The sequence below is a fragment of the Equus przewalskii genome, chromosome 15, assembly GCF_037783145.1.
Source record: "Equus przewalskii isolate Varuska chromosome 15, EquPr2, whole genome shotgun sequence".
In the NCBI taxonomy this organism is placed as follows: Eukaryota; Metazoa; Chordata; class Mammalia; order Perissodactyla; family Equidae; genus Equus; species Equus przewalskii.
Window position 1 is genome coordinate 74,803,745 of NC_091845.1, and position 16,443 is coordinate 74,820,187.

General features: G+C 37.1%; 2 protein-coding genes across 5 annotated transcripts in view; one reads left to right on the plus strand and one right to left on the minus strand.

The window, feature by feature from the left end:
* ESYT3 (extended synaptotagmin 3) overlaps positions 1–1,792 on the plus strand; it is a 49,297-nt gene extending 47,505 nt beyond the window's left edge. The window contains exon 23 of one of the 2 annotated variants that reach the window (XR_011527581.1): positions 176–1,120. Coding sequence is in view for 1 of the 2 variants with exons in the window: in XM_070577561.1 (XP_070433662.1) it covers positions 176–212 (37 nt within the window). In the remaining variant the exon portion in view is untranslated. Of the gene's footprint in view, positions 1–175 lie in introns of both variants that reach the window. The other variant, XM_070577561.1, reaches the window with a different exon arrangement.
* A 4,407-nt stretch (positions 1,793–6,199) lies between these two features.
* CEP70 (centrosomal protein 70) overlaps positions 6,200–16,443 on the minus strand; it is a 59,451-nt gene continuing 49,207 nt past the window's right edge. For all 3 annotated transcript variants that reach the window (XM_070577564.1, XM_070577563.1, XM_008519562.2), the window contains exons 13-18: positions 15,518–15,685; positions 11,641–11,787; positions 11,295–11,463; positions 10,998–11,112; positions 9,611–9,690; positions 6,200–6,947 (exon numbers count right to left, since the gene is read on the minus strand). In XM_070577564.1, the coding sequence (XP_070433665.1) occupies positions 6,886–6,947; positions 9,611–9,690; positions 10,998–11,112; positions 11,295–11,463; positions 11,641–11,787; positions 15,518–15,685 (741 nt within the window). In that variant the 3' untranslated portion in view covers positions 6,200–6,885. The remainder of the gene's footprint in view (positions 6,948–9,610; positions 9,691–10,997; positions 11,113–11,294; positions 11,464–11,640; positions 11,788–15,517; positions 15,686–16,443) is intronic.

The window sequence follows — 16,443 nt, forward strand, 5'->3', positions numbered from 1 at the left end:
GACTCTCCTAAAGGACCTCTGTAAACTCTGGCCTTAACCCTGGCTGGCCAATTTACAGAGAGATGGGTTCCCTGGCCCTACAGAGGCCCAGGCAGGCTAGACTAGGGGGCTTGTCCTGATGCTGCCATAGCACACCCTCAATACTAACACAAGTCTGATCCCAACTGTCTTACAGGTATGAGCTGACTCCAGATGGACAGCCCAGAAGCTGATGATGAGCACCATTATCACCTTTATATGAAAACGTGTACATATGTATATTTTGTAATTTAAACCAGAACAGCCATCTGAAAATATATACATACGTTCTTGTGTGAAATTTAACTGCATGACTGGATAGTATTAGGAAGAGGTAAACATATGGAAAAGCAAGAACTACTCTCTCGGTTGGATTTAATTGTTCAAATCCAGAAAGAAATGGGGTATTCGTGCCTAATAAATTGTCCAAACCTCAGTGGCGAGTTTTCACCTTTGGTAGGTAATACAGACCATCTGACTTAGGACTTGCCTGAATGTGCGTGTCAAAAGCATCGTGTCTCAGACACAGGGTGAGGGAGGTCTGTTCCTGGAGCAGCTACCAGTATTCCTGGGCACTAACTGACCAAGGGAGGAGGTTTCTTTTATGGGAATAAAAAGTGACCCCCGCCGAAAGTGCCAAGACCTAACACTACTTAACCCTTCTAGCTGCCACCGCTGGTACTTCGCTGCCTGGGGATTTGTTCCTATAGCTGATTTGGAACTAAAATGTACTTTTCTGATGGCAACAATGTTACAGCGATATACCTTGAGCTAAAATCTCCAGTGTGGGATGGTCTGGGACCAAACTCCAGCATGTGGCATGATTTCCACAGGAAAATGCAAGCCAAGTTCCAAACCCAGGGCCACGTCTGCACTCCCACTGCAGAGCACTGGAGACTGCTACAGAGCACCAGTGCCAGAAAGGAAAAAGGCTGTTTGATTCTCTCTCAGACAGATGTGGGAATTCTCTACTTTTCTAAGAGACGGCTTGTGCACCTAAATAACAAACATGTAAAAAGCAAAATATGTAAATTGTGTATTTAAACAAGTGCCTCTTTTGCATTTCAAACTTTATAAAACCAAATATTCTTGTCCTCTCTGATGTTCCTAGAGCTGTTGTTGAGGTCAAATCCTCTTTTCTCCTTCCACTCAGGCAACACCCCCTGCCATCAGTTTCCTGTCCCCACCACAGCCTTTACTGCCACATTTACGAAAAATGGTAACATATTAAAATTTTTGTCATGTTTCTCCCACATATAAACTATCTATGATGTCCTTTATTCTACAAGATTAAAACCCACTCCTCAGTTTGCTTTTTAGACCTAACATAATTTGGTCTCCAGTTTTTCGCTACTTTACTCATGTGCAGATGCTCTATACCAGAATAGTCCAAATATTATATCCTGCCTACTCAAATCCTACTTGCCTCTTAAAGGCCTATTTTAAACCCACCTCCTCCATTAAGCCAGTCCACACTGAAATGGCCTCTCCCCACCACCTATAGTATTTACTGTCAATACTGTGCATTTTTCATTTTAACAATTCCCTGCCTTGTAACATTTAATTTAAAAAAATTTTTATCAGGTATCTGCTAATGTCACATGCTAAGCAATTACTTGTATTGTGTTTGGCATTTAATGTTTGCTTACTCTCCAACTGAACTATAAGCTACTTAAATTGATTTTCACCCACAGTATCCAAGACAGCATATGCTGAGTACGTGGTACATATGTAATAAAATTTGTTTCTGCTATTTCTATTTTGAATGACAAAATAGGGCAACTGATGCCTGTCCTGTCTGCCTCCCAATGACATTGTAACGTTCACTGAATAGACAAGTGCCTTGAAGATGCTAAGGCACCAGAGAAGTGTAAGGGAAGGCATCACATATCCCATCCTGATACAGGCTGCTAATGCAACCCTAAAACTACCACCGATCAAGATGGCAGACAAAGCAGACAAGTGAAAACCTAGCCTGCCTCTTCCGAAGACATAGAAAACCTAGTTAAACTGTGAATGACATTTATTTTAAACACGGTTACTTAAAAAGTAACACAGGGAAAGTTCCTGGTGATGGCCCAAAGAGGAACTCTAAAGCACTAAGGGTAAAAGGGGAGTTTAAGTGTTGAAGGGAACCAGAACTTCAGCACACACCAGACAGGAGGCAAGGCTGCTGTGTCAGGGACAAGGAGCCTGAGAAGTGTTGTGTCATCATTAAACACCTTGGCTGCCAATGAAGACAAGGAATTGGTTGTCAGCAGTGGGTGGAAACAATCAGCTAATCTGCCTACAGGAGCACAGGGTCAGAAGTTACACACAACTGATTTGGTGTGGAAACCCCCAAACCTTGATACCAATGTGGAAATTGGTTTAGAACCTGGAACCATGAGAAGCCCTGACAGGCAAGCACAAAACTGGCCCCTGGGTTGCCACATCCATCCAGGGCACACATGGGACTACTGCAGCAGACAGTTCCCACTAAAGGGAAGCTCACAGGCAAAAATTATAAAACAAAAACAATTTTAAGAATATGCAACAAATGGGAATAGCAAACTGAAAAATGGCCACTAGATGTATTTCAGCAAGAAGGAAAATATGGGCCAGCCCCAGCAGTCTAGTGGTTAAGTTTGGCGCACTCCACTTTGGCAGTCTAGGTTCAATTCCCGGGTATGGACCTACACCGCTCTGTTAGCAGCCATGCTAACAAATGAATCTACCTCAGGGAAAAAAAAAAAAAGTAACATGAAGGCAGGAGTGGCACAGGAGAAACGAGGGAGCAAAGAAATCCATAAAATGTTAGTAAAATTAATAAGTCTTGATAGTTTAAGAAATATTAACAAGTAAGCAAACAACCAAAGTTTTCTGCAAAAACTGGGTTCAAAAACACAGTAGTATTTTCCCCTAGGACTTGGCATTTTATTTCCTGGATATTGAGTCTAAAAACTTGCACACAAGTGTACGAGGATGCATATACAAGAATGTTCACAGCAGCAAGTTCACAATAGCCAAAAACTAGAAACAACCCAAATGTCAATCCCCAGTAGAACAGATAAATGAATTGTGGAATATTCATAGAGGAATACTAGACAGCAATGACAACAAGTGACCTGCACCTACACATTACAACAGGGATGAATAATATAAACATAATACTGAACAAAATAAAAAACATTAAAAAAGAATATATAATATGATTGCATTTTTATAAAGTTCAGAAACAGGCAAAACTCAACTATCTTGGTTTAGGCATACATACAAAAGTGGCAGAACTAAATAAAACAAGAAAGTAATTAACATAAGTCAACTAATGGTTACCTCGTGGGGGAAGGAACACATGGTGGGTGGGAGAGGCCTTTCGGAGTGTTGGTGAAGTTCTATTTCTTGGTTGTTGCATGGGTGTTCACTTTATAAGCATTTATTACACTAGACATTTATGGTTTATTCCATTTTAGGATGTCTTATATTTTACAAGAAAAAGATTAGTGAATAAATTAAAAAGAAAAAAAGGAAAAAGAACAAAATTGCATTCAAGGCAAGAAGAATGAGTAGCAATAAAGAGATACTAATCAAGAAGATACTATCAACTATGAATTTATAAGTACTTATAAAATAGGCTCAAAATATATAAAACAAAATTAGACAAACCCATAGAGAAATCTGAGTTCCATAAACTAACAAATCAAGCAAATAAAAAATTGATAGAAATGAAGCAGATTTAAACCACATAATAGCACTATATATCAAATAGAGATTAGACTTTTTTTAAAGAACATGTGGAACATGTATAAAATTCATCACATGGAAAGCCACAAAAGTCTCAAAAATTCCAAAGATTCAATACCAAAAAGACCATATTCTCTGACTACAATGTGATAAAATTAGAGAAAAATAATAAAAACCTAAGAAATCCTACATATTTTCAGACTTAATACTTCTAAACTTCCACTTTTAACCAGGATAGAGTAACAGAAACCAAATTTACCCATTTGGGGGCCAGCCTGGTGGTGCAGCGGTTAAGTGCACACATTCTGCTTCAGCAGCCCGGGGTTCGCCTGTTCAGATCCCAGGTGCGGACATGGCACCGCTTGGCATGCCATGCTGTGGTAGGCATCCCACATATAAAGTAGAGGAAGGTGGGCATGGATGTTAGCTCAGGGCCAGTCTTCCTCAGCAAAAAGAGGAGGATTGGCAGCAGTTAGCTCAGGGCTAATCTTCCTCAAAAAAAAAAAGTACCCATTTGCCTGTACCAACAAAAACTAAAATCAAAATACAACAAAAAACAGGCAAAATACATGAAAATGACAGTTTTCAAGACACTGGATATCAGGCATATGTCCATACAAAGACCTGAATATAAAGGTTCATAGTTATCAAAAATTGGAAGTAACCCAAATTTCCATCAACAGGTAAACAGATAAACTGTGGTATAGTCATACAATAATACTACACCGCAATAAAAAGGAATGAACTGTTAATAAATATAACAACATGCAAAAATCTCAAATTATGCTAAGTGAAAGAGGCCAAACAAAAAAGAACATATTGTATGATTCCATTTAGATAAAATCCCATAAAATGCAAGCTAGTCTATAGTGACGAAAAACAGATCAGCTGACGCCTAGAGACGGGAGGGGATGAGCAGGGATTATCCAAGGCAAAGAGAGAACTTTCGGAGTGATGGGTACATTTATTATTGTGATTGTGGTGATGGTTTCAAAGGTGTATATGTTTATCAGAAGTTATCAAATTGTATACTTTAAATATGTACTGTTCATTATATGTCAATTATACATCAATAAAATTGTAAAAAAATCAAGAGCTAAACAATAATTGTAGATCTTTACTTATATTTTAAATAACTAAAACTAGACAAAGGTAGACCTGATAGAGAGGCCTGCGGCTGTTCCTTCTAGTGGCACTGTCTCTCTCTGTAGCCCTCCAAGGAACTCTTAGGCCTCTGAGGAGGAGTTTGAAAACCTCTGTTTCAAGCTGTTAACCACAGACTCTCAAACTAGCTGACAAAATTTAGATTGGCATTATTTTTAAATTACATTTCTTCCTTTCAAATATTGTTACATTTTATAACTGTCTCATAGCAATTTCTTGGAGTAATCTAATCAACTCAGAGTATTTACATTATGACTATCCAAATACTGTTTCTATACATCCGTGAAAGACACAGGTTCTTTCACAAAGTGTAGTCTAGTGTTTAGAAATGTAACTGCAGGCTAACAAAACAAAGAATTTTAAATCTAGAAAGAACCTGTTACTGCACAAAGGGCACGATCTGCTTGCTGCAAGACAAAAGCCAAGAGGCAAGATGGTGGCAGAGAAAGGGCATTTTATTGCAGCTTGCTAGCAAGAGGGAAGGTGGCCCACTCATGTCCAAAACCACCACCTGAAGGAGGCACAGAATCTTGAAGCGGTTATATGGGCCAGTGGGTTATGGGGCAGGGGTTAGGAATGTTGACCCTCTGGTGTTACCAGATCTTTCAGTTTTCACTGATGGTGACAGTCAGCATAGACTCTCTGTTCGGGTGTCATCACATTCCTAAGGAACTCCAAGGAATGAAGCTATCGTCTTATCGCAGCTGGGAGGGACATACACAAGCAGGGGTCATAAAATCTACAGAGCAGGTGGATCTCCTGGAGGGTGCATATCTAGCCAGGTTAGTTAGTCAGAGGTCTCTCAAAGTTACAATATGGTCTCTTTTCTACAATATGGCTTCCCTTATGTCAAGCTTGGGTTGAGGTATCAAACTTAAGACATTATTTTATATCTAATCCCTAAGGTCACACCACCAAGGATCTGGATGCTACCTACTGACATTTACTCTCTCCATTCCACCATGCTGCTTCCTGGAAACTCTTTACCATGTTCTACATGACAACAAACAAGAATAACTGAGAAGTCTTCCTAGGCCTGCTACTTATAAACAGGGTAGGGGCAGTGGCACTAACCCAAAGTGGCTTGTACTTATAGATATGAGGCACAACACTGGTCCCTTAAGGAAATCAGACTGAATATTAAGAACAGAGAATAAGTAGAAGGCAGCAAGAAAAGTACTCTTACGTAAAATGCAGCAAGTGTGAACCAGTTGCCTAAGGAATGCTCAGCCTAGTAAGAGAATATGACCTACTATTTGTGAGTAATACAAATAAGTCACTGAGGACACTTACGTTTGGAAATTCTTTACAAAAATTTTATTTAAGATCTCATGCCCTTATAAAAAGTACATTACATCAAGATTGCAAAAAAGACACTTTTTTATAAAAGAGAGACTATCTACTATCTATTTACTCATCTGTTTCACTTCATAATTCATTTCCTACCCCAAAACAATGATAAAACACTTTCTCCCTCTTCCTTTCCTTCCCCCTGCTTTGAAAGGGCACGTGCCATAAGGGATATAATAGAATGTGCCATTTCCTTGCCAGGAAAGCAATAGCTTTCTACTGGCTGGATGTAAGAGAGCCATTGGCATTCCTTGTTCCCAGAACCAAAAAGGTCACTAAACCCTGAACTTAAATATAACTTTTCTATTACTTGCAATATCTCTCCCTGAGTTTCTCTTTTACTCACACACTATACTTTAAAACAATCTTAAATTTTAAGCACTCAAGAATTGCTTACGAAATGATTAAAGGATCTAAAGTTAACTTACTTCTTTAACTTAGCAACTGTTTTCTACATAAGAACTCAAAGTTAAAAATTACATGGATGGACAAGGACCCAATTCTAAGAAAGGGATGAATTCTCAGAGTAAATACATTTTTATAACCCTTGTCTCAAAGTAAGATCAATCCTACAAAATACTTAGAACGTTAAGAATGCAATTTACACAGTAAAAATTATTTGATTTGTTTTCAGTATGAAAGTACTTTTAATTTCTTTACTGCAGGTACAATGGCATCCAAGTCATCAATTTCTGTAACAGAAAAACAAGAATAATAAAAGAGTAGCTTTATCTAGTGACAGACTCAGACGAAATGAGAATCTCTATGCAAAGGCAAACCTCAAACACAAAGGCAACAACACTAGTGCTTTTGGGCACATGAAATTTTCTCCAACAGTGGTGATAAGAGTATCAGTGACTCAGACACAGATGTTTCACAGGGCATCTGTCTGTATAGCTACCACCTACCTACAAGCATCCTCTAAGTGTGATATTAATCTCATTAGCAATGTGCTCCTATTAACAGACCCTACTGGCCACATTTACGATATTATGCTATTGCCTCTTTAAGTCTCTGTGGTTACTTGGGTGAGCCCACACAGTGAAATCCCAGGTAGAGGCTGTCTCTTTCATGGGTCTCCATCTGAAGACTTTGGGATTTCTTCTCATGGAACACAGTTGTATCCTTAATTCTCCTGGAAAGATTTCTCATGAGTAGAGTCCCTCTTAGGTCCACCTTTAGGATGAAACACATCTACCTAATAAAAGGTGTGAGGCTTCTCCAAGTACAAAGCTCAGGTGCAATGTCTCATAGAGCTTAGCCCGGCCCAGCTTACCAGATAAACCAGTGCAGGTTCTTCTCTGCCGGGTTCTGTCTGAATTTGATTTCTCTTCCTAAGACTACCTTCTTCTAACCAGCATAACTTAGAATTCACTGTCTGAAGGTTCCTGACTGCTGAGGAAGCGGTGCTTTCTCTCATTATCTAGACTCCAGCCCTACTTAAGTTAAGTCCCAGTGGCAAGTTCTCTAGATTCTCACCACTTTTTCCTAGATTATTCTGCTAGCTTACTGTTCTCATAAACTCATTTCCTTTACATAAAACATGCCTCCTTGGATCCTACCTCTCTCCCTCCACATTTAGCTGGATTTTGGTTGTTCTTCCTTTAGCCTAAACACATGACTCATGATGTTTAAGCTCCTGACTTCAGTCAGAATACTTGTCTGGATCCACTTATAAATACAGCATCAAGATATAGGAAAGGAAAAAAATAAAGCAAATCTACAACAGAGAATTTGGTTCACGCCTTACATTGTGGTAAGGTACAAGATCAAATTATAATCTGACCCCCCATTCTGAAATCACACCTGTTTTCTCACTAAATGAGAAATCTGCCTTACAAATGAACCTCACAGAGAAGGCTCTTGGCTGATAGGAGAATTTTTTCAGCTAATCACATCCCTCTATGAGAAAAAGACAGACCTTCTTCATATCTGGTATTTGGTACACCGCTCTGTTGTTCTAGATGCTTAACACGACATCTAGTAATAATAAAAATATTCATGCTTGCCAAAACAAATTTAACTTTCACAATGTTAAATATAATATTTAACTCAAGAATTTCAACTGTGACCAAAATATGGAGTTCATCTGCAGGATGACTTGGTTTCTTGAAGCAAATGATCCCACAAGCCCCATACCAAGTATCATAATATCTGAGAGGAGGTTTCTACAGAAGAATTCTGAAATAAGTGTTACTAGCACAACTATTAAAATGTTTATTAATGATGAGAACCTCACTGTTTAAGTTAATTGTTACCCCAAAGCAACTAAAATCATATTATTCTATGAAACAAGGCTCTTGGAGATATGAGGCAACACATTTCTATAATTTCATGTCTCATCTTGAGTTTAACCTTCAGATTACATTTTCCCTTCCTATGACCTTTTCAAACATACCAGCATCTCTGAAGCACGCTCACTCACTGCCTCATTTGCTTTCACAGACTACAGAAAACTGGCCACGAAACTTCCTTTATATTCACTCACCTAAGTACTCCAGTCAGATACTGTTTTCATTTATCCAAATTCTTTCCAAATTTTAATTTACTCATTCCTTTATCTTCTACTATACCTCATTTCCTCCTCTAATTTACTCTATGTCAAGAAGCCATTCTTTAAAAAAACTTTTTTTCAAATGAGCTATTTAGAAAAAAAAATTCATTAGTGAATAAATCACTTTAAACTTTAGAAAGAGTTAATAATAAGACAAATTATTTTTATAGCCATATACAATCGCACTTAAAATAGGAGGCTTTGGTGTCTATCTTGCCTATGATTCCTAAGCAAATTACATTTTTTCCTTTTAAGAGAGATTATACTAACAAAGCCCTCAGTCTGACCAAGAGCATAAATGCAGCTCTTTCCTTCTACAGATTTATAAACCTCTCTTCCTTTCTACAGATGTTTACTTTACATTACTTCCTATCACCTCAAATGGAAATTTAATTTGTATATTTTTTAAAAACATCCAGTAGGAACTATCTTCAAAAAAAAAAAAAAGGGATGAAAAAAGTATCTTCCAAGATCATAAATTCTACCAAGGTTTCTCAATTGGGAATGACAAAGTCAAGGTTAAAACTGGGCATAGCCAGAGTACTGCCATTTCTCATTTTAAGGTCCCAAAACGAGGCAGCCAGCCCAGCTCCTTAAAGCACGTGTCTCTCTCCTGTAGACTAATCCCAACCAGCTCCAGCTGTGAGGTGGGAGTGCACTTCCAGAACCATTAGTGGTTTCCAGACACTTTCTACAAACACTCTAGGGAAAAACACCAAGCCAGTGACAAAGAACACTCTTCTCTCAAACCTGCTCACATCTTAAGACTGGAAATTTAACCACCACCAACAGAGGTCTTACCTAAGATTTCAAGAAGGTCATTAGTAAAGGCCTGAAATGCTGGGAAAAATTCCTCATGTTCTTCCAATTTGTTGATAATGCTTTAAAAAAAAATGCACAGTTTACACTGAATTTCCAACTTAAAGTTCTTGCCTCTGATTGAAAACAGAACATTTTCAAAATGGAAAGAAATTTCCTGCTGATTTAAATATAAATTTAATGATCATTTACTACAATCCTTCCTTTTTGAGCACTTTGTTCAATTAATATCATTTTTCTAAAAGAAAAATCTCTTATTATTAGTGTAAACATCTGTTCCAAAGTTAAATTTATATAATATTCCTAATCTGGGAAACTTTCCATTTAGCTCTAGGATTCTTAAGAGACCATGATTTTATAACATTCTCTAAAAATAATTGGCTTGAATATCTAGTATTCTATTAAACATTAAGAACAAGTATCAGCAGTCAGGAAAACTGTAGGAAGGGGGGAAAGACCAATATGAGATACATGTTCCTTTTAAAAACATCAAGTAGGGGCTGGCCCCATGGCCGAGTGGTTAAGTTCGCACGCTCTGCTGCAGGCGGCCCAGTGTTTCGTTGGTGCGAATCCTGGGCGCGGACATGGCACTGCTCATCAAACCACGCTGAGGCAGCGTCCCACATGCCACAACTAGAAGGACCCACAACGAAGAAGATACAACTATGTACCGGGGGGCTTTGGGGAGAAAAAGGAAAAAATAAAATCTTTAAAAAAAAAAAAAAAAATCAAGTATCAGAAAACTCAAATGTCAGATTAGGTAAGGGCTCTTCTTGGAAAACCTGCAGAACATATGGAACAGGCGGGATACTACGTGTTCCCCTTCCCAAATGTTGCAGTGTAACATTTGGAGAGGGGTGCAGGGGAGGAAGAGTCCATTTAAGCAAAGCTAAAATGTTTCAGTATTTTAAAAAAACCATTAGGTTTTATGTTAGAGATGCCTAGCTTTTTACAAAATCCTTACCATTTATCTTCTAATCAAATAATAAATATACTGTGAGGGACTATTCAGTGGTCTACGGTAGTGTACTAAAGATAGCACTTGTTTATACATTCTGAACTCACATGAAGTTGCTAACCAGGTTTGAATTTCTCCAGATATAATTTTCCCTGGGAAGAGGCTTACAGCAATAACGCTGGAGTCTTGACCTACCCTATGGAAACTTACAGGCTCTACAATCTACTTTTATCTTGAAATAGTTGGCCTTCTCTCCATTCCTAAGGTGGGAGATCATTTTCAATTGTCTAGTTATTTAAAAGACGCTATTCCAAACAGGAAAGGTAAATAACTTATAAAGTTTCGAAAGTCTTTAATTTTACCACTCCACGCATTCTGAATGATACTTCGAAAACTTTTTAAAATAAATACCTCTGGAGGTCTTCAGGTCCCAATACCTGCGTAACCTGTTCACTCACATCCTCATTAATCAGCCTACACAATTTTCCAACTGTGCTCACCAGCACACACAATGAGGATGAACTATCTGCAAAGGAGAAATAAAAGGATAGGGTATTTCAAAAGAGAATTTTCAAAATCATTAAATCAAACACTGCTTCAGTTATCCTCATTTTTTTTTTTTTTTGCTTTAAACTGTTTTACCTATATTTTATTGATTTATCAGGAATAATTCTTAAATGGGGGCCAAAAAGAACAAAGGGTCATCACCTAATTCTAAGAGTTCTTGGAGGTTTCTCACAGCATTGTTCATTTCTCCAAGCCTAGTATAAACTTCATGCATTCGGGGATAGACTCCATTTAAAGAAGGCACATCAAATAATTTTTGGAAGTGAGAAACAATAGCTTGCAAAGTTTGAAAGTCTGGCATATTGCTGTCCTGTCCAAAAGAGAGGGAGAAAAAAAAAAGATAGTTCACATCTTAAAATAACCCCAAATCTTTAATAAAAACTTTAAAAAGACAAAGAATCCTAGTAGAATAAATATCAATATCCATACCATTACCAGTTTTTAAGATAAGATTACATTAAAATGTGAATATTTGCATAAGTATTACCTTTTCCTTATTTTCAACTTCTTCCAACATGGTATCTACTATAAACAACAGATCTTCAACTCTGATCCCTTCATTTTCATCCTGCTTCTTTAAATTATGCCAAGGCACTAGTTCTGCAGATAGTATTTTCAAGGACTTATATAAATCCTTTATAACAAAAGAAATGACATGGTATTATTGATTTTAAAAAATATTTTCCATAATAATGCTGATAAAATATAATTATCCAGGCAGGTTTAATATATATATTAATCATCATCAGTATTTTTTTAAAAACAACTTCCAGTTTAGAAAAAGAGTGTTAAATTCGTTTTCTCCAGGTAAATATAGGCCTTACAAAAAACATTATATATTGTTTATCCCATATCTGGATGTTTTAAGTAATTATATTATTAGTATTTATTTAAGTAATTATTTTGAATTATAGATGGAGAAAAATAAGTTTGTTCTTTGTATTCTGGCCATTAATTTTTTCATAACAGATTTATTGAGATGTAATTCATATACCATAAAATTCACCTTCTTTGTGTGTACAATTCAGTGGTTCTAATACATTTAGAGATGTGCAACCATCACCATTAGCTAATTTCAGGACATTTTCATCACCTCCCAAAAAACCCCCATACCCACTTGCAGTCATTCCCCATTCTCCCCTGCCCTCAGTTCCTGAATAACTACTAATCTACTTTCTGTTTCTATGAAATTTGCCTATTCTCAGCGTTTCACATAAAATGGAATCATACAATAGTGGCCTTTTGTGACTGGCTTCTTTCACTTATGATAATGTTTTCAAGATTGATCCATGTTATAGCATGTATCTCCAGGCAATTCTTAATTTGAAAGGATGACTAAATTAATTCTACTTAATCTTCATGACAGTCTACTTAGTTTCCTGGCCTAGACATGTGGTCCTAACGTATTTTAAAACTGCACAAGAGGCAAGGCTACTGGAAGTTTAGAATACTAAGACTGGCCAACCGATAAATATCTACTGAGCATCTGCTATGTGCATGGTGCAGTGCTTGGCCCTTCAGAACAATGCTGTCCCAAAGAAACGTACGTGAGTCACAGTAATTCTAAATTGTCTTGTAGCCACACTTAGAAAGGTAAAAAGAAACAAGAGACATTAACTTTAGTAATATATTTTACTTAACCCAATATATCAAAAATATTTTCATTTCAACACATAATCAATATTTTAATTTTTTTTTTCAATATTAAGTCTTCTAAATCTGGCGTGTATTTTATACTCACGGCACATCTTAGTTAGGACTGGCCACATTTCAAGTGATCAAAAGCTACATGTGGCTAGTGGTTACTGTATTAGACAGCACAACTCCAAAATACAGAAAGAGGTACAGGAAATTCTTTTTCCAACTTCTTATTTTAGTCCTTTGCTTATTTAACACTCTCTAATTAATGCCCAGACCTCACATACTCATATCTTTAACCTTTCATTTGGTAAGAAGGCAATTACCTATTTTAGCAATTCAAGGCAATACATTCCGTGTCAAATGAATGTTTTAAGTAATAAGTGCCACCAGAATTGGAAAAAAAAAGTCAGGAAGTCACAGCATAATGATATCTTCATTAACCAACGCTCCATCAACAAAGTGTGATTATAAAGAAATGGTCTATGGTGAAAAACGCACCAAATATAAATTTTTGCTTGAGAATAAAAGTATTACAAGGTTAAGAAAAACAGATGTTCTGGTCTACTTATAGCACAGTCTATCTAAGCAAACCCTGAGAAATCTAAAAGAAGGCCTCCTAGGTTCACCACATTACTCAGTAGCAGGGATGCAGAAATACAACCAAGGTCCTGTCTGATTGCGTATGGCTGGCCTCTGGAGCAGTGGGGGATGGCAAAGACTCGGCATACAAGAGTGTACTGGGTTGCGAGAGCCTCTGTGTCTGTAGCTCACCTTTCCCGGACAGACGGGTGAGAAAGACAGAAGGAAGGAGGCTGACAGCCAGCTCCATGCTTTTCCCATTCTTCTCTTTTAAGCAAAATCTAACCTGAGAGAACAACTAATCTGGGAAGATGGTTGTCCCAAACTTAGAGGCTGCTATGGCAGAGAAAACTTTTCATATAAGGAGGCCTCAAATAACCTCATGTCGTTTCTCAATTTGGATCCTGACTCTGCAGCATAAGAAAAATATCTGAAGCACTGCCTAAAATCCATGAGTTCCTTGAGTAGTAGAACAAGTAAATTCCTCCTGGGGGTCCTCAGAATATTCTAATTATAAAGCTAACTCTCCTTGTCTCCTAGCGGGAAAACTGCAAGTAGCAAGAATTCATCACCTCTGTGAAGCTTTTCTTGAAGGCTCTCCCTCCTCCAGAATCTGGAGTTATCTGCATCATTCACTTAGTATTTCATCATGGGCTGCTTTTATGGCATTCATTTCTTCTAGTGATATCCTGAATGGTTAAACTTTATTTCATATTTTAGTATGTTTTGACCATCCAATTAGTCTAAATCTCGTGTTCACCTTTTCTGATACCACCCTCAATGCACTGAATATAGTAAATAATAACTATCCATTTATTTGATTCTTCCCTTTGTCAGCTTTCTCTGCTAGTCTTTTCCCTTCTCTTGGGAAGGCTGGGGCATTTTCTAGCCCATTTCCCTGAGAAGGAGAAAAGGAGTTAGCACGATTTCTTCCAACCCCCAGACAAGCAATGACTGGGAAAATGCCATGATTTACATAACCTACCACTAATCATTTTACCCTCTTCTGAGATATAAACTGGAGGAACTCAGACCTATAAAACAGGTATATTAATCCAATACTGTCACTTAATTAAAGTGTTTTTTATTTTGTAGCTCTATCTGAGCCCTATATAAAAAAGGAAGGCTAAATTAGGCTGAATGTGAAGACTGCTTCATCAGTTACAAGTATGTTTTCATTAAAATTTTCTTTTAATTCAGCATCATCTCCATTTGGTTGTCTTGAAATGTGTATTCTGCTTCATTCTTTTGACAAATATTGAGCACTCATCAAGTATCAGGAGGTTCATTGGGACACATCAGAAAACAAAAAAGACAAAACTCACGGAGCCTACCCATTCTTACACACATATTCTGCATTATCTACACTTCATGCACTAAGTCTTCTCCTGACAAACACTACTGTTGAATCACACCTGCATGAACAGAGGTGCTGCTACATCTCTATGTATAGGTTATTGAAAAATCTAAAGTTTAAGGGGAATAGAAATTAAATACTGACTTTAGCAATTCACCTCTCAGTGAACTACTCAACAAAAACTGAACAAAATCTGAAGTTATGTAATAAAGAATACACAATAACTCTATAAAGTGGAGAGATTTTAATCTTCCATGGATAGACAGGATAGGTAAGAGTGGTACTGGCTGCTATCTGACTACAACCTGCTCTAGAGAATAGAGAGACATGGAGATAAGCTAAGTTTTGAGAGAAGAAAAATAATTTAAAATATAAAAAGAGAAAAAACACCTCCAGTTAAAATGGAATAAGAATAAGACATTACATCTGTAGAGGAATAAGGGCCAGGAAAATCTGTAGCATGAGGATACCAAAAAGAGAAAACGAAGGTAGAACAGGGAAGGGCCTAGAAGTGCAAAGTGGATCCACTATAGATTTTCAACAATGCAACAGGCCTAAAACATGTCTTCTTTGGTAGAACTTTATAGGAGGCAAAGCTTATGGTAATGACAACAGCGAATACGTAGTACTCAAAACAGATACATAAGTACCAAGATTCAAGTTATAGATAAACTAGGCCTTTTCAGCTTTACAGTTAAACAAACAAAAAAATTAAGCCTAGTTCTATTAATAAAGCCATAGACTCCAATGTATTTTCAAAGCATGTAAACAATATTCAACCCTTTACCTTGAGGGAAGTCAGTTGATCTGCCCACATTTCTATTATAGGAACAAGATGCTCAAATCCACAATCTTGAACAAGCTCTTTATTGAAATGTTGGGCTCCTCTGCTCTGTTTATAAATTATTACTGGAGCTCTTGGATTGTGAATAATTGAATTGATGCTACTCAGCACCTTTAAAAAAGACAATGTTTTTAGTTGAAATGTTTATCATTGCTCTGTCAAAGTGATATATGTTAAAGGAGTGCTTTACATTCAAAGTAACATTTTTTAGAGTTAATTTTAGACATTAAGATCTTTAACAAGATTGACAGGTAATGCTTTGAAGGACAACAGCTTCATCAACATGATTAAACACATCAGTCCTAATGAGGATCACAGACTTCACAGGAAAACTAAAATGCATTTTTAAACCATTTAGATTCGAAAGTAGTTATGAATGATTATAATCCACATAGGGAAGAGTAACCATCCAGACATCCTTAGCTAGAGTCCCACATTTCCCACTTTCTATCTCTTCATATTTAAGCGAAGTAGGATGTTAAAAGGGGTATTTCCTGTTGTTTCATAGCTTCACTTGAAGTTCAAAGTAAGGACAATAAATAAGTTCAACACCTTCTAAATCGAAAACCTGGAAACAGCACGTAGGTCTCGCTAAGAGGTGATCAAAGTGATCTTGGATAGTGACCAGCCTATCTAAGAAAATGTTAGAGAGTCATTGGACAGGATTCACCAGGACGAATGTCTTTTAAAGGAATATACAGACCTAGTGAGTGAAAAATGCTGTGTTGTTTTTCTTTTCTTCCCATAGAAAGCTACAGAAAACTACAGGTCTCCTGAGAATTTGACTTATGATGCTTATTTACAAGCAGTCTTGTTATTGTTATTTAAGTATATGAGAGTACATTTCAGTATTTCACTTGTTATGTTTA